At 45.3% G+C, this 27,098-nt stretch overlaps 1 protein-coding gene across 32 annotated transcripts in view; it reads right to left on the bottom strand.

Moving 5' to 3' along the window:
• LOC139411565 (transcription factor SOX-6-like) overlaps positions 1 to 27,098 on the bottom strand; it is a 186,495-nt gene that overhangs the window by 107,121 nt on the left and 52,276 nt on the right. For 18 of the 32 annotated variants that reach the window (XM_071158096.1, XM_071158092.1, XM_071158086.1 and 15 more), the window contains 2 exons: positions 14,085 to 14,325; positions 9,941 to 10,151 (listed from right to left, as the gene is read on the bottom strand). In XM_071158096.1, coding sequence (XP_071014197.1) covers positions 9,941 to 10,151; positions 14,085 to 14,318 — 445 coding nt within the window. In that variant the 5' untranslated portion in view covers positions 14,319 to 14,325. Of the gene's footprint in view, positions 1 to 9,940; positions 10,152 to 14,084; positions 14,326 to 20,573; positions 20,772 to 27,098 lie in introns of those variants that run through there. The other 14 variants (XM_071158061.1, XM_071158087.1, XM_071158072.1 and 11 more) reach the window with 1 other exon arrangement.

Here is a 27,098-nt window from a genome sequence, read left to right as displayed (position 1 = left end):
AACAGCTCCACATTACCTATTCAAACAAAAGTGACAGACCAGAGCACTGCTCCACAGGGCTGGCAGGCCACGCCATGGGCCAAGAATGAACACAGGCACACACAGAGAGAGAGAGAGAGACAGAGAGAGAGAGAGACACAGAGAGAGAGAGAGAGAGAGAGAGAGAGAGAGAGAGAGAGAGAGAGAGAGAGAGAGAGCGAGAGAGAGAGAGACACACACACAGAGAGAGAGAGAGAGCGAGAGAGAGAGAGAGAGACACACACAGAGAGAGAGAGAGAGAGAGAGAGCGAGAGAGAGAGAGAGAGAGAGAGAGAGAGAGAGAGCGAGAGATAGAGAGAGAGAGAGCGAGAGAGAGAGAGAGAGAGAGAGAGAGAGAGAGAGCAGAGAGAGAGAGAGAGAGAGAGAGAGAGACAAGAGAGAGAGAGAGAGAGAGAGAGAGACAGAGAGAGAGAGAGAGAGAGAGAGAGAGAGAGAGAGAGACACACACACATACAGTGCATTCGGGAAAGTATTCAGACCCGTTGACATTTTCCACATTTTGTTTACGTTATAGCTTTATTCTAAAATTGATTAAATCGTTTCCCCCCCCCTCATCAATCTACACACAATACCCCATAATGACAAACAGGTTTTTAGAAATATTTGCTCATTTATAAAAAATAAAAACCCTTTACTCAGTACTTTGTTGAAGCACCTTTGGCAGCGATTACAGCCTTGTGTCTTCTTGTGTATGACGCTATAAGCTTGGTATTTGGGGAGTTTCTCCCATTCTTCTGTGCAGAACCTCTCAAGCTCTGTCAGGTTGGGGAGCATCACTGGACAGCTATTTTCAGGTCTCTCCAGAGATGTTTGATCAGGATCATGTCCGGGCTCTGGTTGAGCCACTGAAGGACATTCAGAGACTTGGCCCGAAGCCACTCCTGCGTTGTCTTGGCTGTGTGAACCTTCGCCCCAGTCTGAGGTCCTGAGAGCTCTGGAGCAGGTTTTCATCAAGGATCTCTCAGGAATTTGCTCCGTTCATCTTTCCCTCGATCCTGACTAATCTCCAAGTCCCTGCCGCTGAAAAACATCCCCATAGCATAATGTTATCACCACCATGCTTCACCGTAGGGATGGTACCAGGTTTGGCCGGGAGGCCAGCTCTAGGAAGAATCTTGGTGGTTCCAAACTTCTTCCATTTAAGAATGATGGAAGCCACTGTGTTCTTGGGGACCTTCAATGCTGCAGGATTTTGTTGGTACCTGTTTTGGTATCTGTACCTCGACACAATCCTGTCTTGGAGCTCTATGGAAAATTCCTTCAACCTCATGGCTTGGTTTTTGCACTGTCAACTGTGGGACCTTATATAGACAGGTGTGTGTCTTTACAAACCATGTCCAATCAATTGAATTTACCTCAGGTGTAAACAGTTGTAAAAACATCTCAAGGATGATCAGCAGAAACAGGATGCACCTGAGCTCAATTTCGAGTCTCATAGCAAACGGTGTCAGTTTTATTTTTGAAATGTAATCATATTTTTAATTGTCACATGTGTTGAATACAACGGGTGTAGACTTTACCGTGAAATACTTGCTTAAGAGCCCTTACCAAAATTGAGTAAAAAAAGTTAGCGAAAAATTCTACAAATGTAAATAGTATCACAAGAGGAATAAAAAACACAAGCATGGAGCTATACGCAGGGAGTACCACACACACACACACACACACATACACTCAAACCACTAAAATCCTCAAACAAACACAAATACAACAGCCACTGATCAAATATGTCACTTGTATCAATATAAGCAGGTTGTTGGAGTCAGATAGACAGAAGAGAAGGACAATTATTAAAGGAGAAGACACGAAGATGGAGCGCGAGTGGAAAGAAGAGGAAGAGAGAAACTAGCGGTTGTCTGATGTTTGGGGGACTGGGGAGAGGAGAGTAGAGGAGAGCTAAGTGTTTGAAGCGCGCCTCAAAACCTGCAGGTTCACCTCGGCTAGCAGCCAACACATTAAAAAGGCGACTGGGTCTCCAGCCTCATTGCATATGCATGGAGTCAGAGGCTCACGCCACAGATCATTATAACAAAGATTCCTATTAATTAGGTGGGATTAAACAGAGCCAGACGACAGGGCAGCTGGATAGAGGGGAGAGGGAACGAGAGAGAGAGCTTGTCATACTATATTATTTCTTAAGCAAACCTTTAAGTGAATCGTAAGAACACAACCAGATACTGTAGTCATGAATGAAAATGCCTTTCCACAAGAAATCCTGAGAATGACTAATAACAATGTATTACGCATATAGTTTCAAACGGTACAAATCACCTGTAGCCAATTTTACAGTGAGCTTCCATGGCTGAGACAGCAGGATTGGGGCAGAGACGGTGTTAGGACTAAGTCATGAGTTCATCACTATTAATCAGGCCAAAGGCTTGAAGCTGATCCTATTCTCTTCCAAAGCTTTCCCCATCCCTGAATCTCATTACACACCCTGTCGTAATAGAGGATAATGACCCTGCCCTTCCTTAGCACACAATGCTGATTACAAACTCACACTCACACTGCAGCACTGCCACAGACACTGGGATAACACATAGCCCAGAGACGGATTACAACTACAAGCAGAGGGATGGAGGGAGGGAGAGAGAGAGAGAGAGAGAGAGATAGATGGGGGAGCGAGAGAGAGAGAGAGATGGGGAGCGAGAGAGAGAGAGAGCGAAAGAGAGAGATAGAGATGGGGGAGCGAGAGAGAGAGAGATGGGGGAGCGAGAGAGAGAGCAAAAGAGAGAGAGTGAAAGAGAGAGAGAGAGAGAGAGAGAGAGAGAGAGGAAGGGGGAGATGGGGGAGCGAGAGAGAGAGAGAGAGAGAGAGAGAGAGAGCGAGAGAGAGAGTTTACTGTTCATTTTTATTGTTTATTTCACTTTTGTATATTATCTACCTCACTTGCTTTGGAAAAGTTAACACGTTTCCCACGCTAATAAAGCCCCTAGAGAGAGCGATGGGAGAGATATATATACTGATTGGCATTACATAGAGTATGACTGAGATTGAGAATCGTGCATTCAGATCACCCAACTAAACAGCACGATTTGACCACTCATGTCACACAGTGGAGGCCATCTGCTGCTGACGTGTGTGATCTCTTTCAAAATACTTCTACCTCAGAGAGGAAGGCTGTGATTTGGTGAACTGTCTCTGTGGATGAAGGTGCTGTGGCTTCCCACTGGTATGGTAATTAGTCAATAGGCCTTGCTGTGGTCCAGGTGCACTGCTAACCAGATACTCTGACTGACACGGCTAGCTTCTGTTGGCCATAGCCTGGCTCCTGTGAACCATAGTGTGGAGTGTGGACCTCCTCTCAGCTCCAAGGAGGTTGGGTTACTGCCTTGGGGAGAAGTCCTCACCCTTTCACATTAGCAACTGTTCATAGTGTCACAGGTCACCCAGGGTTGCATGTTACCCTCTGAGACAGAACCTCCACTATGCACACCTGTTCCCAGGGGGAACAGGACATCCCAACTCAATGGGGAGCGACCTCTCCTTCTCACTTCTTCTCCACAGACACACTCGAGTCATCACAGGAACACTGTGAGATAATGTGTACTGTTATACAGGCCAACCACCAGGTTGAACTGTAAAAGCAGTCTCTTTACATCAGAATATAGATGTTATGTACTGCAATCTCTAGTACAACCTAAAATGTAAAAAGCCTTGTGTATTTTTTCCATAAGGGAACATAGACCTTGTAACGGTCATCGTTGCATGAAGAATGTGTGGACCAAGGTGCAAGGTGTTCATTATTTTATTTAACTGAACACTGAAATAACAAAAATAACAACGAGAACAAGCGAAAACGAAACAGCTCTGTCTGGTGCAGACACAAAAACAGAAAACAACTACCCACAAAAACCCAGTGGGAAAAAGCTACCTGTATGGTTCTCAATCAGAGACAACGATAGACAGCTGCCTCTAATTGAGAACCACAGGCCAAACAACAAAGAAATACAAAACATAGAAAATGAACATAGAATGCCCACCCTAGTCACACCCTGGCCTAACCAAAATAGAGAATAAACGCCTCTTAATGGTCAGGGCGTGACAGACCTAGAACACGTTTCAATATCCCAGGTCAGTGTTGGGATTAGGGTTAGCCTGCAGCCCTGCCACACTCCTGCCTGAAACATGTCATTCAGTCTCACCGGCCTTTAAACATGGATTAAAATATAACAAGCTTTTAGCAGCAGCTAGAACTACTCCTGGCAAGACGACACTGCTGGCTAAACTGGCACAGGCAGAGATCTGGCGATGCCCAGGCAAAAAGGGGACGTTTGTGCGTGCATGCCTGTGTGTTGACATTCCCTGATGCAAGCAGCAAGTCTCTGTAACAGAGTACACTACAAAGAAGGAGACAAATATCTGACCGGCTTGAGTGCATCACTTTCTGACATGCCTCCGTGCACAGAAATTGCATTGTGCTCGACAGGCCACCGATAAAGAATGAAAACATGTCTCGGCATGCCACTCAATGCACAATAGAAAGAGACATTGGGAATTCATTAACTGCACGCAAATCCAATCCAGAGCTGGTTGTGCTGGCAAGGATTTGACCTGTCTGTATAGAGCCCAAAGGAACAGGCTAAAACCTAACAAACACAACTATCACCTGTCCTTGTCTTGGGGACAACACGGTGTTGACTCCCTATGACCATTATTCATACTTTAGTGCATCATAGGAAGCTGGTCTAATTGTGAATCCAACCAAGGTCACCTTGGATCTTCATAATGGAGGCCATTTTTCTTTTTCCCTTAATACCTTATACTGACATTTTTAACTCTTGACAAGTGGTGTCTGGAAAGCTCTCCATAAATAATGCATTTACAATACCTAGTAAATAAACATTGGGCACAATCGTTAGCCCTCCTGGCCACTGAGTCTAATAGAGCTTTTACAGCTAAGGTGGCTATTCAGCTTAATGCAGTCTTCACTGCTGGGAGGACATTTCATTCATTAGCGCAGTCACAAGCACTTAGAGCACTTTAAGGACCAGTGACAGAGAGGACGTAGCAGGGGTGGGAGGGCGGTAGGGCCGATGAGTATGGCCACTGTGGCGGGTTCAGGCACAGAGCACTGAGATGGCAGCCCAGTTAGGCAAAGTTGCGGTCAACTTAGGTCTGATTGGATTTGAGGGCAGCGAACCCTGACGACGATATACATTTAATCAACGTTTTGTTGGGGGACTGAAAGAGGCATGGCCGGCTGGCGGAAGGAGACTCTGTCATCGTCTGTTAGGACTGCTCTCTGTCCCAGTCCACAGCTTTACCATCGCTCAGTAGCAAATATGGCCTCTGGACTAGCACAACATCACACAATTATCTAAATGACACTTTCTGACTCATTCATCACTGAATCTAAGAGGATATACAAAGTCCAGTTTAAACAACTTCAATGTTAATGGTGTAGTAACAAGTGTCTACATTGTAATAGGTGAAACAGAGAGGATTCTTATGCCCTCTACCATTAAGGTCAGCAAGCTCAGTCTTGATCCATCATCACAATGAGATGAGATTCCTGACCAGGGACATAACAGGGAGGACTCAGTCAGAATAATGGCAGCAGATGGTGTCTAGCTCTGCTCTGAAGACTCCAGTGATCCAGACCAGTGGAGGGACTAAAGCAGGGTGGATTAGGAGGAACAGTTGTCTCCATGATACTGTAGCTTAGATAAGTGATATATTTAGCACATCGCTGCTTTGTCTTACATTAGCCAGGTCATTAAGGCAACAAATGGCTCTCCAACCTCCTGGTTTGCCCGTAATGGGTTAATCCTGCCCTTTCAAGATGCTCACAGAGGCTCTCTATAAACACTGACATAGATTATGAATGGTAACAACAGTTACCTACCCGCCTGCCCTACACACTGTACTCTGTAATATCCCTTCTGATGTACAGCAATCACACAGTCATCTCTACTGATGGAATTAGTGTCAAGCGTCCATAAGGACACTGAATCTCTCCATTCCAGCAGCTTACAGACGACATATTGAACTTCGTGAGCCTCTTGTCTTGTTCTGTGTTCTCAGAAACTAATTTCCTCCAACAAGGGAGTTTATTTAGGTGGTGTTGATGCATGGCGCATGAGGCAGGGCCAGGCTCTTTTATTAACAGGAGATTAAAACAGCTGTACTGCACGTTGAAGCACTCTCTCCTCCCTGCGCTAACATACGGCCCTGGATTACCAGCTGCACTTGACCATTTAAATTACTGCAACAACCGGCCCTCACCAGCTGGGGCTCATTACCATACCGCCCGCCTTCGCCACAGAGGGCTCAGAGGAGTGCGCCCGCCGCGGAAAACAACCCCATCAGAAACCAGAGACATATGAGAGATGTCCTCTGTGCCGAGGGAAAGGTATCATCTCTGGAAAAGTCAAGGGTATGAAACTAACGATACCATTAAGACAACAGGGGAAGTAATACTAGTTAAGACACTGTTTTTACTATTAAACACATAAGTCAACAATATAATAAATAATGAATCTGAAGAAATTATCGTAAATCTAATATCTAACATTGCTAAAAATCTAATATTGTTATTAGGAATATTGGAAATTGGGATGGAGATGGCTATCTACTGAATAATCCAGGATAGTTGATACTGTGCAAAGACCACCAAACAAACACTTTATAAAAAAGAAAGCGGCAAATTATTTTTAAACAAATGGACGTCTAATTTATTCGTGTGATGTAGCGCTTAAGCTAAGAGTTCCCCAGACGCTGAATGAGACACCAGCGTTCCCAGGGGGCTCCAAGTCTGATTGAATACTACACTATACTACTAGTGTGGTGCTAATTAAGAATGGGGGAAATGTTGTAGCGGTTCTTTCAAACATTGGTTTTTCCGCTGTGCGTTCTTCTTACAGTCTGCAGCCTGGGGGAGAGAGTTGGTTACCATAGGGTGACAGAAGGTTCTGTTGGGTACTGTGAGATACCATATAGGACTAGGGAGTGGAGGGTTACCATAGGGTGACAGAAGGTTCTGTTGGGTACTGTGAGATACCATATAGGACTAGGGAGTGGAGGGTTACCATAGGGTGACAGAAGGTTCTGTTGGGTACTGTGAGATACCATATAGGACTAGGGAGTGGAGGGTTACCATAGGGTGACAGAAGGTTCTGTTGGGTACTGTGAGATACCATATAGGACTAGGGAGTGGAGGGTTACCATAGGGTGACAGAAGGTTCTGTTGGGTACTGTGAGACACCATATAGGACTAGGGAGTGAAGGGTTACCATAGGGTGACAAATAGTTATTAAGTACATTTGATATGTGAGGAAATTATGAAAATTAGGTACTATATGGTACAGTAAACTGAATGAATTAAATTGGCACATGTATCACTTTTACAGTTTTTTACAATCCCTTTGGCACTAACTTCAGAACCTTGTAGTCATTTTTCAAAACTCTAGACACAAAACTCAAAACGGTCATCACTTGTAACACAGGCTGTCCAATGTTCAAAACATTGCATTGTGCATTCATATCTTTAAAGAAACCTTGCACTGGCAGAATCATTGTTTCAAATAACTCATTTATCATGAAATACCAAAGGAACATTAATTTAGATCACCCACATACAAGATACCGATAGTTTCACTGTGTAGTTGTTCGTACAATCATTAAATATTGTAGTACAAAATATGTTATACATGTTTCATTATGTTACTACACGTAAATACATCACTGTAAAAGGACTAGTAGAGAGAATACTACAGACACAGTGGAATCATTGAACAAAATCTGAAATTTATTGATGAAATTCAACAAAATCAATTACGGGTTTCTTTGAATCAAAGCCAAAATAATTAGCTCCAAAAAAAGAAGGAAACGACTGTACTTGTGTATTTCCCTCAACTCTGTCTTGTGGATTTGGCCACAGGTTCATCACAATGGATGTTTTCGTTAGCCAAACATCTTGGGAAGAATCTTCGGCAGGGCGAATCCAGGCCTGACACTGGCCTGCCGTGATGTCATTGCATGGTGAATCCAGGCCTGACACTGGTCTGCCGTGATGTCATTGCATGCGTTATCCATGGCCTGGAGAAGGGTGGCTTGTTCGTGAGGGCGCCTATCATATACCTTCCACCTCCATGTGGAGAAAAATTCCTCAATCGGGTTTTAAGAAAGGAGAGTACGGGGGTAAGTACAGGGTGGCAAACCATGCTTGCACCATTTGAAATGGTGGAACCTGACATTATCCCACACAATGACATAGGTCATGCCATCAGCTCTACAGACCTGATTTAGCCCATCAAGGAAGGTTACATTCAAACAGCGAATCATGTGGCTGCCTGCAACTCAATACATAGAGTATATAGAGTAGAGAGCTTTAGTTGTTGTTCGACCTACCATTAGAACGGGCTTGATGCATAATCTAAGCAACTTTGACCGTGGTATGATTGTTGATGCCACACATGGTGATTCCAGCATCTCAGAAACAGCTGCCATCCTGGGATTTTTATGCACTACAGTCTCTAGAGTTTACAGAGAATGGTGCGATAAACAAAACACATTCAGTGAGCGGCAGTTCTGTGGGCAAAAACACCTTGTTAATGAGAGAGGTCAGAGGAGAATGTCCAGACTCATTCAAGCTAACAGAAAGGCAACAAATGCTCAAATAACAGCTGTTTAAAACAGTGGTGTGCAGAAGGGCATCTCTTAACGTACAACACCGTGAATAATTCAGGCTGTTGTGGAGGAAAAAGGGGGTCCTACCCAGTACTAGATAGGTGAACCTAATAAAGAGGCCGGTGAGTGAACAGTAATGTCAAATCTGAAAACATGGTCTGGAAAAGTGGTACATGGGACCATAGAAACAGTGTCTGATAAAGAATGATGATGAAATATTACATCCATAGATAATGAAGTCCAATTGTTTCATGTTCCACGGTAATTGGTGTCAATGGATCTCATTATCCTGAAACTTTCATGATCTTAACATGAAATATTGTTAGTCAGTTTCCATAAAACTATGCATTAAGAGTAACGCAACAGTTACATATCATTTTGAGAAGTTGTATCAATTGATAGTTAGATCATTGTAATGAAATGAATAGACAGTCATCTCAGATGTAATGTAATTGCATTTTGAAATGGTAATACTTTGATGTTAAGTTGTGTCATTTTGAACAGGTGATTTTAGTTCAATGAACAAATTATCTTAGCTTTATGTGTATTGTATCCAAGCAATTGGGAAAAGTGTTATTTTTGAAAAATTTGCATTTTAATCATTGGTTGTGAGTTTTGTGTCTAGAGTTTTGAAAAATTACATCAAGGTTCCGAAATTAGTGCCAAAGTGATTGTAAAAAACTGTAATAGCCTGGACTAATTTTGTCTGTAGGTGCAGTCTTCTTTGACTGATGAATGCGTCCCTTAGTGAAGAGCTTTTTGTGTTGAAGAATATAAAGGTAATGTTCCTGGCATCAGGTCGGTGGCATGTGTTTTATGGCCTGACAGTTTGCCTTGGCAGTGGGGGGAGACCACACTTAAGCTGAGGTGTAGTGCCACCCACTCTTTGTCTCTGTGGAAAGGGTTCAGAACAAACTGGAAACACAGTCACGTCAGTCCTCCCTGCCTCTGTGTGTGTGTGTATGTGTGTGTGTGTGTATGTGTGTGTGTGTGTGTGTGTGTGTGTGTGTGTGTGTGTGTGTGTGTGTGTGTGTGTGTGTGTGTGTGTGTGTGTGTGTGTGTGTGTGTGTGTGTGTATGTGTGTGTGTGTGTGTGTGTGGGTGTGTGTTTAATTAAAAGAGAGAGTGAGTGGGAAAGAAAAAACTAAAACGATAGAGAAAGAGAGAGGGAGGGAGAGGAAAAGTTTGAAGCCATTTGAAAAAGGAAGCATTCATTCACACTCCCTCACACACACATATGTACGCATACACACAGGTACTTAGTGTCCTACCATCTTGCTCTGACTTTGTCATCTCCTCCAGCTTCTTCTGCTTCAGTGTGTCCACCACGTCGGCCAGGCTTCCTTTGCGGCGCTCCGGAGTTCCGAACGCAGATCCGCTCAGCAGGTCGCCACGCTCCCGGGCCCCCTCCTCAGGCTTGTGTGGGGAGGTTGAGTTATTCCGGAAGGAGTACAGGGAACATACTTTATTGCTGTCAGATTCCTGTAAGAAAACAGCAGTTGGGAGGGGATGGGGAAAGAGAAAGGGGGTTGGATTTAATCATTAGTATTTCCCTTTGTATTCTCTGTCTCTGAGTTTTATCGGCTGTTGACAGTTGATGTAGTCAAATGCATTGATTGCTAGTTCTTTGGTGGCCCAGGGCGATTTGGCCATATCAAATGACTCCTCTCTGGCTTTCATACAACAACAGCTCCTATCAAATGATATCTGGCAAGTGAAAATAGTGTAGTGAAATGATGAGGGACACTTTCAGAAGGCATAGCCATAATGTGTGTGTGTGTGTGTGTGTGTGTGTGTGTGTGTGTGTGTGTGTGTGTGTGTGTGTGTGTGTGTGTGTGTGTGTGTGTGTGTGTGTGTGTGTGTGTGTGCGCGTGAGTGTATGCGTGTGCTCAGGCACTACTTTACCTCCGGAGAATCTACACAGAGAAACCTCCCAACTATAATTTCTTAAATTGCGTTTGAGTGTACATTTGTGTTGGGGTGAGTGCTGTGTAATTTGTTCATTTTCGAGCGGAGGCCTATTCTCAGCTGAGTGCTGCGGGCCATCGTAAATCTGTGTCCTGTCTCAGGCTGTTGTTGTTTTTCAGTCCCACCTGTGTGTGGTTTAGTATTTAACTAAGGGTCCTGTCTGAGACTGATGGCTAGGTGCTCTCTGTACACAGAAAAGGAGCAGGAAGAGAATGAGAGAGAGAGAGAGAGAGAGAGAGAGAGAGAACTTGGGTCATGGCTTCTCAGACACAAGGCTGTTTTAATTATAGCTTGCAGAGAGTGAGGAGACAACAGGTAATTCTGCTGTCAAGAGTTGAACCCTTTTACCTCTGTGTATTCTCACATCTGCTCTGTGTGTCATGTATAACACTGCCTGATCTGTCATTTAACAAAAAAACAACACAATACCTTCAACACACACAAAGGAGGAAGCCATTCTACTGAAGGACACACAGATAACGGTGAAAGTGAACAACCCAAGAAGAAAGGAACATCAAGAAGGTAGAATGTTGAGAAGTGGGTGGGATCTGCTGATATTCCCAAAGAACATGGAGTGATGTACAGTACACTGGGCATTCCTGTTGCAATCTTTTATCCAAGCTTAATATCCTCAGACAGGCAGAGGAGTCAGAGAAGTGGTTCAGTTCAGTACCAGGGCCCGGGGTGGAGCGGCAAGGTCTACACCCAGCACAGGGCGGGCAGGATGGGGGTGATTATGCAGGGGTGGCTGTGGCTATGCCAGGGCCAGTGGAGGGTGCTTGTGGGGAGTGGAGCGGCGCTGGGTTAATCAGCTGGCGCAGGTTCAGGGCACAGCCCACACAGACGCATGGCACAGCAGTGGAGTCAGGTAATCAGCAATGGCAACACTTTCAGCCTTCTCGCCGTCTGCCTCTCTCCCCCCCCTCTCTCTCTCTGTCAATCCCTCCTTCTCCCCTCTCACACTCCCTCTCCCATGTGCCATCTGTACCAAGTCAACTTGAGCTGACGGGATCTCGACACTTCACTTTTCCAATTTCAATGTTTACAATTTAATGGTAAAAAGTAATTGTCACACAGGGCCAAGGCCATGGCAATCCACAGCCAACTGTGATGTGACAATGGTGGGGAAAACGAATGTTGCTAGCTTTGAAGTACATTTGTGTTCGTCTTTTTATAATTAACCTCCAGACTTGTCATGGCCCCATGTTCTAGTCCTCCTTCCTTGGCCTCATGTCGCTCCTCAGTACGAAACCACAGCCTGACACCACCATCCATCTGATAGACTCTACTCAGACTAGAGCTTTGACACAACCCTTCAATTCACAAGGTCTCCACCATGTCTCGCTGTATTTTCTGTTCAACGCAGAACAATCAACCAGAACAAGATCATTTTACAGCTGGCTTACACAGCTGTCTTATAGGAAAGGTTTTTAATGTATAATAAAGGATTTATTGTGGCAACAGATGTTATATATATATATTGGCTGGTTTTTCTCAAGTTAAAAAGGCATCAAAAACTTTAGTTTTTCATATCTGGATAAAATAATAATAATTGAAGTAATGATCAACTGAAAAGGATTTGACATTATGCAAACTAAATGCAAGCATTTCCTCCCTCAGATCCAAAATGAATAGAATGAACTTTTATACGGATCCTTTCATTCTATCAAGAGGCTGTCGAGTGATTGCAGTGAGTAACAGGAGACAATGCACAAAACATTCTTTCAAATACTATTCTAATTACCTTCATCACTAACGGCCCTGTGATCCAATTAGAGCCTGTCAGAAGAGCGGACCACCTGAGCAATCTCCTGACTGTCATTTACATACTGGACGACAAGAACAGTGTCTCCAGACCGCCCAGCATCCTTAGAAAACAAGTCGGGACAAAGGGGCTGGGATGGGGCTGGGAGTGGGACGTGGGTGGGCAGGAGGAGTGGGGGGCAGCGACTCTCTCCCAGCAGCCACTGCAGTGTGGAGGGGTGGCCCCTGGAAGGCTACTTCAGAGCCCCTCTGGGTCTCTTTACTGCAGGCCCGTCTGTCACAAACAGCCACCTGCCTCCCCGGCTACAGCCCACAAGTGCCTCTGTTCTTCTCTCCTCCGCACACATCAAAGCAGCTCCACAGATTGTCTGGGGCCTGCTGCAGATGTACACAACAACACATATTGTGGGAGATGTTTCTTTGATGACAAAAATAATGCAGCCTGAAGAAGAAGCGTAGCAACATTCCGTTCTGTCTTAATTTATCAGACTGTGGTATTTAATTTTTATTGGGATGCTGTGTAGTGTAATACACGTTTTACTGTTGATGTCACTGGGTCTGTTCAGCCTAATAATAACCTGTAGCTGATTATAGTTGGTTTGGTGCTGCCTATCTGAGGGTCCCAGGGTCCCTACGGCTTCACAGTATTAGAGACAGTACCCGTGGCTGGGAGGAGGAGGCAGGGGCTGGGCATGTGAAGAGTTCCCTTTTACAAGCACAGAACAATGGGTGGCTGTTGAGCCTGTATCTTGGCCCCAGTGCATCCTGGTCCAGAGAGAGCCTCCAGTGAGGGAGTCAGGCGGCTGAGGGGCTGAGGGGCCCAGGCAGGCCCTCTAGAACAGATACCCTCTCAGAGACTTTGTTCCACTGTCGTATTGTCTCCCTATTTATAGTTTCATAAAATCTGTGTGTGACGCTAAAATGCAACTCAATACGTTGTTGTCCTCTTCTTTTAGAGTGGGGAGGATCTCAAGACAATACGTTGTTGTCCTCTTCTTTTAGAGTGGGGAGGATCTCAACTCAATACGTTGTTGTCCTCTTCTTTTAGAGTGGGGAGGATCTCAAGACACTCGTGAGAGCTTAGACTTCAAAGACAAGTGCTTGGCAGAACGCATGGTCTTAAGTCTTCATTGAAATTGTTCCGAGGGCTCTGTTGTGACCGTGTCCTTGTCGGAGAAATTCCTCTCTGCTAGGGCATAGTGACAAGACAGTTTTGTGTGTGTGTGTGTGTGTCAGGCTTACTCACACTCAGAGGCTAGACAGTGGTGAAAGTCATTAATGGTGAAGGTCACCAACGGAAAATTCAGAACATTGTCTGGAATCTACCTCACCCCTGACAACGTTGGAAAACAGACCGCTGTTGTACAGAGACAATAATACGGTACCCTCTGAAACCTTCTGATGGCTTGCCTGTCACCTACAGTAAATAGTGAATGGTACACTGAGTCATTACAGTAGACACTGAGTATTACAACAGTAAGGCAGCTAGCTATAGACCCTGTATCAGATAGATCCACAAAGAAACGGCTAAGACATATTACTCTTCTTTATTCCGGATGTATGTTTTCTAGGAATTACAAGATGTATCAATGATTCCTCATTCCTACTTACATTATTACTTTTTTAAATTAGCAGTTGTAATATGGCTACTAGTCAACTGGTCTACAGGGTGGTGTCTCTCACCATGCGCTGCTGGGCTGACACCATGCTGTCCCAGTCACTCTCTGGAGGGACACTGCTGAGGGGCTGCAGTTCGTCCATGGAGCCCTTGCTGTGGAGCAGGCTGTGCAGGGGCAGCTGGGGCGTCCCGTGGGCCTCGGCACTCTCCTCCTTATCCCAGGACAGGTGGTCCTGACTCATGGCTTCCTCCCCATCGGCGACGGAGGCAAACGGAGAGGTGGCTTGCTTGGAAGACATTATTCTGCTGTGGAAGAGAGAAAGAGAAAAGGACAACCGATCAGAAAACTTCAAAGCCTCATAGTTAAAAGTCTGACAGTTTTATGACCCCGGGACGACAAAACAGCTGATGTCAAATTGTATTTATGACAGGTATGCTGGATGTTTCACCATCCTCACATCAACCTACACCTGTTGGTGCCCTGAAAAACAATGTTGGACCTGACTCAAAGTTGGAGAAATCCTATCAATGGTCATGTGGCCTGCTGAGGAGGTGTGAGAGCAGGCCATGGGGCTTCTCCTAATCCTTTGTTTAATGTAAATGGTGGAGATGAGGCTGGAGCGGTGCCTGTGTCTGGGCCAGGCCCAACACTCCCTCCCTCCACCCAGCCAATGATTAGGCCGCTAAGAGGGTTACTATACCACATAACATGCTCTCATTGAAGCTCTAACACAGCCCCACATAGTGTCCCAGTCAAGCCCCAGTCAATAATGACCCTAGATAAAGGTAAACATGACAACACTACTCTCTATCGCTCCAAATTCAGATAATGCCTTAAACCGCTTTTGTTTATGATAAACAATTATAAGGAGATGACGAGTCATAGTAATGTGCTTGTCCTCTTAATTAGCAGAAGAGCCTTAATTGATTGAATTGAACAGTTGACAGAACGATCCTGCCACCAAACACAACACCAACCCCAAGCTGCTTCCTTTCTACTTCCACTCTCCAAATTAGCAAACGATTAACTTTTCAGTGCTACACTATTTCTCCAGGCCAATAAATCCTACTTAAGCAGCTTGGAAATCAGATCCTGGCAGTGGAAGACAGAATTTACAAATCTGTCACACACTTCCATGAATATTACAGTGAAGAGTGTACTTGACATATCAGGTGCAAAGAAAACAAATGCTAACAGTGTTTAATTTTTTTACGTAGCTTAACATTTCCCCTCATAGAATTTTACAGCTAATTTAGCCTCTTCTTACAATTACAACGCCACCCTCATGCTGTGACCTACAATTACTGAAATGAATACTGTGCCAGAAAATCTAATTATACGATTGGTATTAATAAGATAATAATATGGCATTCCTACTGATCTGAAGTGGGGAAAAGGAGCCAGTTCATATTTACTGGTCATTTTCTTTCCCCCACGCCCCTGATCTGCCTCTATCTAAGCTGCTGGGTATTTAACAATGAAAACAGCATGTGAGCCTCAAGTCTAGGTCTCATCTCTGCTGTAGCATCTTCTATGCCAGGGAGAGGCAGGGATGGGCAGGGGAAGACAGGGAGAGAGGGAGGGGAGCTCAAGGTGTGAGAAATCTGTCCCATTCTCATCTCTTCCACAGGGTCACTGTGACAGAGGTTTAGCCACCCAATTATCTAGGCTATGGCTGGAGGAAGGAGACAGAGAGGTTGGTATTCTAGGTCAAGGGCTGTGGTGTGATCGTGTCCTTGTGTTGCCTGCTGGGAGGACCATGAGACAGACAGACAGACTCCACCGTACCTCACCAGACTCTGCCAAATTAATGGCATGGGGTTCACAGAGGGCTCAAAACAAACTTGACACAGGGAGAGATTAACACACAGTTTGGTGTTAGAATAATCTGATCAAGAGTCTATGTGCTTCAGACACTCCCCTTACGTGAGGATTGTGCACATGGCATGCCGCTGTTAGGCCCGACAGCGCTCAGCAGCCTCAGCTCCACTAAAGAATGACTAGTTCACTTGAAGCCGTGCCATCCTTTTACACACAGCGCTGAACAGCAGAGCAGACTGGCACTCTCAATGTGAACTGTTAAATACAGTTCATTAACTGAGTTCAGAGCCAGCACATTACTGTATTTCACAAGGCATTACAATAAAGAGTGTTGAAAACACATTCACGTATTAGGACATCCAAGTCTTACAGGCTGGCAGGCAAACCCACGCACACGCACACACATACACACACCTAAACACACACACACACATACACCCACCCACACACACACAGAGGCACGTAGTTGTATATCAGTATTTTTGGTGGTGGTTAGGGTGAAAATGGGAAAATGGCAGCCAATGTTAATCACCCAGGCCCCAGCAGCTGTGTCAACAGGGCCAGTCTGTCAGGTACCGTAGTGCTGGGAGGGAAGGAACCTCACTCTCTCTCAGATCGGCCTGTGATGTCTTCTGTTTTCTCTAGAGAGACCCAGCTCTCAATTTTAATCAGACGATAAATTGTTTCCTGTAATTATATGAGAACTAATTCTCAACTGGCCTACCTAGTTAAATAAAGGTGAAATAAAATAAATACAAATATCAAATAGAAAATGGTCTCGAAATTGAGAGTGTTAATCCGAAATCTAAATTCAGAGCAAAGTTCAGAACTTGCATGTTGAGAGTGATGGTGTGCTGTGAGGAAGATGGGGGTGGAGAGAGGTTTGAGAAGGGGGAGGGGGGTGGGCTCGAGTTAAGAGATTCCGCCACATTTTTTATTCATGCATCCAAAAAGCCCGGGCCTCCAGCACAACAAGCTCCTGTCTTCAATGGAGTGCGAGAGTGAAACAAAGCACTTCTTTTGTATGACACAGTAAATCAAGTGGTATTATTTTACCACTAAAATATTCAGTCTCTCAGGCACTTTTACCCCGGTCTCCAGCCATCAGTCAAGCTGCTGAGGCGTGAGAGAGACAGAGTGAATAGGGCTGACTCCATCCTCCTGTAACATGTGTCTACAGCAATCTTGTTAGAAAATGCAACAGATCTGCGGCAGGCTCCGTAACAGTATTTGTCAGTGGGTTAATAATTTATTAGCAGAGCTGGGAGGGCTGCGCTCAGCTAAAGAGAGCACAGAGCGAGGGTGCCCCACCCCCCAACCTCTCAGAGGCCCTATACAATACCAGCTCTCATTATTGAAGGGAGAGAGAGGGAGGGATATTGCAATAAGTCTCAGAAAATGTCAGAGGGCAACAATATGTATATTATATAGTCCCCAAAGCCTATGCTGGGATATAATGGTACACAACGTGAGCGTTTGATTCCAGAATTGTTTGAATGAAACAATAAAACATAAGGTGTTTCATAGAGTAGGAGAGCAGCTGGGGTCCAGGTCCACAGTGGTGATTGAGAAACATTGAATAACAGAGTATCCAAGGCTCTGGTGAGACACTCATAAAAAGGCTCAATACAACAACCTGTTTATACATTGTATTCTAACTACACTGCATTCTGCACTGCTGCTATTCCTTTACCCTTGTCAATAATGTAATGTGTTTCTCTAGTAATGAAGCCCAATATGTGCCTTTGTGTACATTGAGCAGTGAGAATATGGCAAACTGAAGAAGCCTCTCTGGTGTGAATTCTTGACAAGCCGTCTCCCCTCATGCTTGATTACACAATAACAATGGACAGCTAACAAACCAAACTAATCAATAAGAGCATGACATGTTGCCTGCCTTCTCCCAGACAAAACCCCAGTGACTTTGCAGAGGAAAGAAAGAGGAAACTGTGAAAGAGAGAAAGGGTCTTTAAATAGCTGACAATACTGGCCACATTTAAAGGATTAGGAGTGAAGGCTCATATGGCCTGGAATGCTTTGAGTCATGAATTGTTGCCACTGATAATGTTTCATCACGCGACAACCTGTGTTTAATTGGTTAGCATTAGAGAACCCTAGGTCTTATGACTGGGCCGTGTGTCTGTGGCTATCGCATTTCCTCCTCTATCGTAACAAGCTCTGACTTTCAGCCCGCTGTCGCTGCTCTTTCACGCTGCTGACCTTTTATAGACAATGGTGATAAGTAACTCCACACCAGCCCCCCCCCCTTCGCCCATCGCCTGCCTCGCGCCCCACAACCCCCACACCTCTTCCCTCTCCTCCCAGCCTTAATCACAGGTCACTTCAGCAGAAAAATATTAGCCCCCTTAGCCCCCTTACCCTCAGACACCACCAACCAATTTTCTTTGTGGGGGAATAAGGAAATACGTTGTTAAAACAAGAGGACCATTGTTTGAAGACATAACGATAGGTACGCTGGATATGGCAACAAGCCGCTTTATGACTGAGCTTCAGGTTTCCATGGGTAACGACGTGCAGGCACACACACACACACACACACACACACACACACACACACACACACACACACACACACACACACACACACACACACACACACACACACATACACACACACATACACACACACACACACACACACACACACACACATACATACACACACACACACACACACACACACACACACACACACACACACATACACACACACACATACACACACACACACACACACACACACACACATACACACACACATACACACACACACACAGACACACACACACACACACAAATGCAGAAAATAAAAGGTATAAATGATAATGATTTGGGGAAATATTCCTTAATGGAATCTTTTGATTTTCTCTAAAGAAAAATCTAAAGTTATTTGAAAACAAAGGCATTTCAACAGAAACGGACAATTGGGTGAACATCTAAAAAGCATGAAGTCTTTAGACAACATCGACTGGAACAAAGAGATTAGGTCAAATATGAATATTACATCATACTAACAATGGAAAACTAAACATGTAAATACGAGCTGTTATCGCAGGCCAGCACAAGAGCCATTTGGTGCACCTAATGAAATATCATTGTAGATGTAAATACATTACACACCATGCTGGTGAAGGCACTGTGAGAACATGGTCAGAGCATCACAGTCTACACAAAGACGATACAGGCTTTACTCCAGAGCACAAGTCAGGGCTCACACACATAGTGGGAGAGAGAAATAGGTCATATAAGTTATAGTATTCAATTTAGTTTAAGCAATCTACAATACATTAGAAAAAACTCATTTGAGGACTGAAGGCCATATTTCCTTACATTTGAAAATATCTTTTGAATTTCCTTGCAATAGACACTCAATATTGTCTATATTTTACAGATGGATAGAGCCAGGCTCATATGAGCCTGAGACTGGCTGTACAACGTGCAAAGGGAAACAAATATGTCTTCCTCTAGAGGTCTTTGTAACATCCTATTCCCCCACTGTTGTCCCAGGTGACATAGCAGGGATCCACAGGGTCTTCACCTGGCATAATATGTTGCTACCTCACAGCTCCCAGCTGGAAAATTACTGACACACTCACTGCCGTTTAGCACAATTAAATGATCGCCTTCCATTGTGACTGTGTTTGAGATGAACCTGGCACCCCATACATAAACATATAATAATGATTCAGCTTCTACCGCTCTCCTTCCCTCTCTATATAAAGCACACACACACACACACACACACACACACACACACACACACACACACACACACACACACACACACACACACACACACACACACACACACACACACACACACACACAGACACACACACACACACACACACACACACACACACACACACATTCCACAGCAGCTAACACTACCTTTGAGACCCAGTAAACGAAAAATCAACTCCTTACTTCCTACTGTAAATTATAAAACAGTTACAATATTCACAGTTTATTTATGATAATCAGATTTATTTTACATTATTTAGATTTTATGGATTCTACAAACAAATGGCTCTGCTAGATATTATAGCTTTTTTTTTAAAAAAAAATATATATAGAGATGTTCATATTAAAAGTTAAAATGAACATCTCACTTCCATGATATCTATTTCAGACAATAATATAAAAATGTAATCCAAGGAGAAAAATTCAAGTGGACGAAGTAATTATGGGTAATGATAGAAAAATATTGCAAATGGCTGGGGAAATACATACACCCTAACAACGTAGCTGGAGAGAGTTGTTCCTCTATAAATGTTGACCTTCCCCCTTCAAAAAGTCAACTCAATTACACAAGCACTTCATCCCCACTTCACTCACTCTCCTGATGCTTTCTCTATTAGAAACCAACGTAGTTACTCCGTCTAAAACCCACACTCAAAAAGACAGCCACCCAGAGCAAATTAAGCAAGCCTCCTCAAGTGCACACTTTAGATATAGAGCATAGCATCCGTAATTACTTTGCACAGTAAATTATTTGCAATAATATCCTGTTGGAGGAGCCGTCTTCCGTCTCACTTTAAACACTTGTGCAGCTGGATTAGTTAGACAGCCTGGTTGGTGTCCTGCCCCCCTTTGCTAGCTGCTAGGCAGAGCCTGACAACAGAGGCTGGTGCAGGTGTGAGAGCGCTGAAGTGGCTCTGTCTGTCTGTCTGTCTGTCTACCCAGTGAGGGTCGAGGAGCACACACTTACAAACTGAGCCGCTCGTCTCCACCGATGCCCCCCTCCGCCACTGGCCCTCTTCCTCCCGATCCAAGAGAGACAACTCCAGCGCTGGATGGCATAACACCTCCTCAGTTCACCAGGAGCCAGAGGGGTACACACACTCACACTCTCTTTCTCTCTCACACAGATACACACACACTCTCACTCACTCTCTCTCTCTCTCTCTCTCTCTCTCTCTCACACACACACACACACACACACTCTCTCTCTCTCACACACACACACTCACACTCCCTCTCTCTCTCTCTCTCACACAGATACACACACTCTCACTCACTCTCTCTCTCTCTCACACACACACACACACTCTCTCTCTCTCACACACACACACACACTCCCTCTCTCTCACACAGATACACACACACTCTCACTCACTCTCTCTCTCTCTCTCTCACACACACACACACACACACTCTCTCTCTCTCACACACACACACACACACTCTCTCTCTCGCTCTCTCACACACACACACACACACACACACACACACACACACACACACACACACACACACACACACACACACACACACACACACACACACACACACACACACACACACACACTCTCACATGCACAATCACACACACTCACGAACACACGCTGACAGGCCAAGCGTCCAGTGCATTACTTTTCCCATCTGTTCCACAGTACTCTGTCTCAGAAGGCATCCACGAGGAGGAGAAGTAGAGGACAGAAATAGAGGACAGAACTAGAGGACAGCCAAGAGCAGCACACATAGGAGCAGCACCCACAATAAAGAACAGCACCAGAACTACTGCACCACCTCAGAACTACCACTCTCTCGTCCAGCCAGCAGTCTGGCTCTAAAGAGATTGAGAGGCAGAAGAATCAACTTGTTTTTTCCTTCCCTCTCTTTCTCTGTCTCTCTCTCTCTCTTACACTCCCCCGCTCCCTCTCTCTCTCTCTCTTACACTCCCCCGCTCCCTCTCTCTCTCTCTGAACGTGTAGAGGTCTGGGCCTTCTGGGTGATGCAGTTCCCAAAGTGCCTTCTGTCACTGCCACTGCAGTTAAGCAAACTTTACAGCCAGTCAAGCCATCAACCAACACAGGCTATTCGCTGAGCAACAGTGGAGCTTTGTGGCTCCCCTCCCAGTTGACAGTAAGTTATGAGCCCTTTGTGAGTGCAGGGGAAGGAAAACAGAGATCGGAATTTGGCAGGAACATAATAATACAGAATTCTCCTGTCTGTGGAACCTGAAGTTTTCATGGAAACAATCAAGCATTGTTGGAGTAAAGAAAAGCGACTGACAGATGAAATATAGTGGGGGGCCTTTTAGGAAAACAGTCAACAAAGTGCCATTCAGGCCAGGGCCTTTCTGTCATTTATAAAGATAACTTCTATGCACTTGAGAGTTTAGAGCAAAGAGTTCAGATTGAACAAACCAATTGTAACATCTCCCACAGTCCACAGTGCACAGAGCTGTGGAGAGGGCTGGGGGTGCCAAACAAGTAGGCTGGGGGGCTGCCAGGCATCACAAGGTTCCTAGAGATACACAATGAGTATATAGGGGACAGAGAGGGAGGAGAGAAGAGAAGGGGGAGAGGAGAGAAAAGGGGCCCCTGAAAAAACGCAGAGAGCCGCCCCAAAAGAGCAGGAACAATGGCTAATTTTGAAGGAGTCATTTTGCAGGGGGACAGAAAAAGAGAGGGACAGTGGAGACACAGAATGGATTATGAAAGGAGGGGGGGGGGGGGGGGGTATTCTTCTGCATGGCAGGAGAACTGTGGGCCTCAGTCTTTGGCCTGCTCCTTATGAGGTCATCACTGGCAGCCATTGCCCAGAAAAGTTTGGTTGGTACAACTGCCGTTTGGACATCTGGAATGTCGGCACACAGTGGCCTGCTTTCTCCGCAACTATCCTGATTCTTTTCTTTTCCAAAAATAGGACGCTTCGCCAGCGCTGGTCACTCAATTTGGAAAATGTACAACGTCTAATGAAAAGAATAGCAGTTTTGTTCTCTTTTATTCTCATCTCATAAATGGGAATGAGGAAATTACCTTCAACGCTGCTTTGATTAAGCGGCTCTATTCTAGGGATTGGCTGGACAACAGCTCATTAGTTACAGTTAGTCCCACCCCTAATTCTTTGGGGATTTGTTTTCTTTCATTCTTTCTTTCTCTGTTTTTCTCTCACTCACTCATGAATTGAAAGAATTCATTGGCGCGCAAACAAGGCACACAAATGTGTCCACCTTTGTCACTCTGGACGTTTTTCTCTATCTTAGTGCCTTGTATGTTCTCTGAGGGACGAAGGGAGGCTGAGAAACTGATGCCTGGGATAAAGGGAGGGAAAGGGCCATATTCTGAGAGTGGCAACGTTTCATGTGACACGTCAATCGGAAAATCAAAACAGGGGTAGTTCATTTGCTCCACGCAGATGAGACCATGTAGAAGGGACGAATAGAATAGAGGTCAGGCAGGCCACACCTCACAGACATTGATTGCCGATTTAAACCACTGAAACCAATTCATTTGCCCTTGTTGAATAGAAAGCATGGTCAACAGTGTGTAACGCTGTGACAGGTCGGACGGGAGGGCCGAATAAAAGTGAGCGGCTAAACGAATGCTTGGCAGCCGGCTCTGTTTGGAGGTGGTTCAGAGTTATCCTGCTGACTGACAGCCCATACAGAGAAAAAGAGGCTGCAAGGAGAAACGAGATCTGAGGAGCCAAACCAGAACCACCTGCCATTGATCTGAGTAATTGCCCCAAAATTTGGTTCACAGAAGACATGTACAGCCCCTGTTTAGCAATGCTTCACTCACAGAGCGGCACGGAGAAAACCACTATAACTGAATGGGAAACACAGTCTAATAAAATCAAGGAGCTGACAGACATGGTTGAGGAGAAAAATGTGCAGTATATGCAGTCTGAGAGAACAGGCTCTGTACAGGATTAGCCGCTGACTGATACAGAAAATGTCTCACCAGTGGGCTGTTAACCATGTGTCTGACCACTGATACTTCGCTCAAACTCACACTGCATTCATCTATATGTCAAGATGCCAGATAAAAAGACATGGTAGGCCTCTGTCGAAATATAAATATCACCGCAAATGATAAACTCACTGCAATCTATTACCTAGGAAAAAACATAAAACAAGACTTCTTTCTGCCTGGTCAGCAGTGAGTAGGTTTTGATGGGGAAATGGGGCCATTATTTCCCCTCTCACTATCTCCATCACAGCCCCAGGCCTCTGGTAGTTTCTGTTAGTCAGAGGCAGTCATGTTGACTAACACCTTGGTGGGAGAGGTTTCTCTTCTTTCCTGGCAGACGTAGACCACGCATGCATCATGACAGGCATTCAGAATGAAATCATGAACTAAATTGCTTTCTTAAAAAACCACAAGTGTGAGCCAGGGGTTTGTGTCTGTGTCTGGCCGGTGGCCACGTCCCTCTGGTTCCCAGGCAGCCTCTCAGGCAGCCTCTGCCCGGCTCTGTTGTGGTTCCCTGCTACCACATTCATTACGCTCAGCGCAGCCCGGCTCAGCCTCAGACTCGCTACACTGTGGTGGGGCTCACTCACTGGACCAGTAGGAAATCATCTGGTCATCTCAAACTACTCCTCCATTTCAGACGGCCCCGCTCCGCACAAAGAGGCCCTTTGTCCCAGCACGTTCACGACCATCCTTTAGATCTCAATCTGTGAATCAATCAAAAACATAGAAACAAATCTGCTCTTATAGCTGGGGTTTTAAAGTCTGAAGGGGGTTGTCTGAAAGACTGACTCAACATTTCACAAATTTACACTGCTTTATTACCAAACAACAATCCCTACTGTGACTGACATCCCCATAATGACACAAAATTGCAGTTCCTAACAACACTTCAAACATTTTTTGGAACATCACTAAAATAGCATTCTGGTGTGTCTAGCTGTGCCATGGAGGTTAACAGGGAAATGTAGTAGTCTGCATGTAGGCTATATCTCTTACAAACAAATGTTTAAAAGACTTGCTACTGAAAACGGAAAGCTGGGGGACAAAATCAACTGAAAAGTCAATATCCTAAAACACACAGAGAGAGAGAGGGACACAGTAAAAGTATATTATGCAACAAACAAAAACAGAAGACAGGGCCGTGGTCTTTGGAAATCTCTATCTGACTCAAACAGACTAAAATAAGCAGCAAACAGAAAAAGACAAATATCTGGTGAAGGCTGGACAAATAGTGGATAGTGATTGTAGCTGAGCTGTAAGAGAGGATAACGAGACTCCAGTCCCCCACCTCCCCTCTGCCCCGGCCCTCCGCCCCCGTCCTCCGCCCCCGCCCTCCGCCCCCGGCCCTCCGCCCCGGCCCTCCGCCCCGGCCCTCCGCCCCTGCCCTCCGCCCCGGCCCTCCGCCCCTGCCCTCCGCCCCCACCCCCCGCCCCGGCCCTCTGCCCCGGCCCTCCGCCCCCGTCCTCTGCCCCCGCCCTCCGCCCCGGCCCTCCGCCCCTTGCCCCTCCGCCCCCGCCCCGGCCCTCCGCCCCTTGCCCCTCCGCCCCCGGCCCTCCGCCCCCGCCCTCCGCCCCGGCCCTCCGCCCCCGGCCCTCCGCCCCGGCCCTCCACCCCACCCCGGCCCTCCGCCCCGGCCCTCCGCCCCGGCCCTCTATCTGTCCTTCTCTCACTAGGCTCAAGGTAGCAGATGTGTCTTTCACAGCCTGTGGCGTGTGCAACCAATCTGCAAACAATAGCTGGGACTTGATAAAGGTCGACTGTCTGTCGCAACACACTGGTTAGGAGAGAGGTGAAAACGCAGAGTCCACACCATGCTGCAAACCCACGCCCTACAGCGGTTTCTCCTCTGACATGTCACTCCAGCCTAACTATAGGTGTGACTGTGAAAATGTGTGTGTGTGAGTTAGTGGGCCACTACCATGCTATTTAAGCCCGTCAGTAAGCCCATTACACCAGTATAAGTCTGCCCGGCCATTGAGATAACAGTTGGTGTAAACATGTACAACCCTATTAACCTAATAATATACATGGAGCCGGCTACAGTGGCCACAGGTCCGTGTGCGAAAGCCATCTCTGAGTCTTAAATACCACAGTCAGCCATGACAGAGAAACAGATACAGACACAGCAATGACCTCTGACACCACACCTCTCACATCTCTTTGTCTGTACTGTAGACAGGACACTGGACAGGACCACAAGTTCAATCTGAGTTCATTATGGACTCTCTATTGGTCAATGCCTGGAGTCAATGCAGTAATAGACATTAGAATGGCATTTCTCTTTATCTATTCCAGTAGACATCGACAGTATTACAGTAAGAGAACGCTGAAGTGACTGATGTTCAGAGAGAGAAAGTACTGTTGGCATCTCAGTTGATCTCTACACTGTAAATACGCTGCATTATTAATTGCATGACACACTGGTTCAATATGGATTGGATTTCACAATGCCAAAGTAAAAGCCACTGTGTGTGTGTGTATGTGTGTGTGTGTGTGTGTGTGTGTGTGTGTGTGTGTGTGTGTGTGTGTGTGTGTGTGTGTGTGTGTGTGTGTGTGTGTGTGTGTGTGTGTGTGTGTGTGTGTGTGCGTGTGTGTGTGCGCGTGTGTGTGTGCGTGCAGTGTGTGTGCATGTGTGTGATCAGTGTGTGTGTGTGTACAGTGTGTGTGTGTGTGGGTGTGTATGTACAGAGTACACCGAGTTTCTCCCAGGTTTATGACAGTAGTAATGAGCAAGCCTGCAGGCCTGCAAATAGACAAATGAGGAGGACTGGAATACATTATTAGAGCTCATCAATTATCTTTATACCAGAGCTGGAGTGATGGCTTAGTTTGTGTCTCTTCTCTTCTTAAAAACAATATAGAAATATTATGAGTAAATATGAAAATATTTTGAAGACAACAACAGATTTATTTACATAAAAAGGATAGATTATATTATTTTGAAATGAGTGGGTCGTTCCACAGATTATACAAAATTTAAAAGAAATGTCCTGTGATTAGGAAATGTGTCTTATCACAAAATGAGACATTTAGATATTTCTAATATGTAAAACCATTAACAACTATTCAGTTAGCATTGACCAACTATTCAGTTGTCTGTTCTCAGGTTGAACAAAGCCATGAAAATAACCTCTCCAGGTACTGTACTGTACGGTCTCACAATATTCAGGATTGTGCAGCCATTTTAAAACAATAAAAAACATATTGTATTGAGCGATATGAAAGCATAATGTCCTACGGGTGTCAGACAGCTCAACAAGGAGTGCAGCGGAGAGACCATGTCAGGGTAAATATTTAACAGGAAGCCATTTAAACCAACAGAACTGCAGGAGAGTGAGGAGCCAACGCATGTCAGGAGACATAGGCTGTCCTAGACTAGAGGACTGCTTTGTACGGACACAATGAATAGGAGAGAAAGCACTGATCTGTCCACTGCATTCGTCTATTATAAATGCACGTTGCCTTCACGCTGTGTAGTTAAATATATACAGTTGAAGTCGAAAGTTTACATACACTTAGGTTGGAGTCAC

The sequence above is a fragment of the Oncorhynchus clarkii genome, chromosome 6 (genome assembly GCF_045791955.1).
Source record: "Oncorhynchus clarkii lewisi isolate Uvic-CL-2024 chromosome 6, UVic_Ocla_1.0, whole genome shotgun sequence".
NCBI classification, from domain to species: Eukaryota; Metazoa; Chordata; class Actinopteri; order Salmoniformes; family Salmonidae; genus Oncorhynchus; species Oncorhynchus clarkii.
This window is presented reverse-complemented; position numbering and strand designations above follow the sequence as displayed.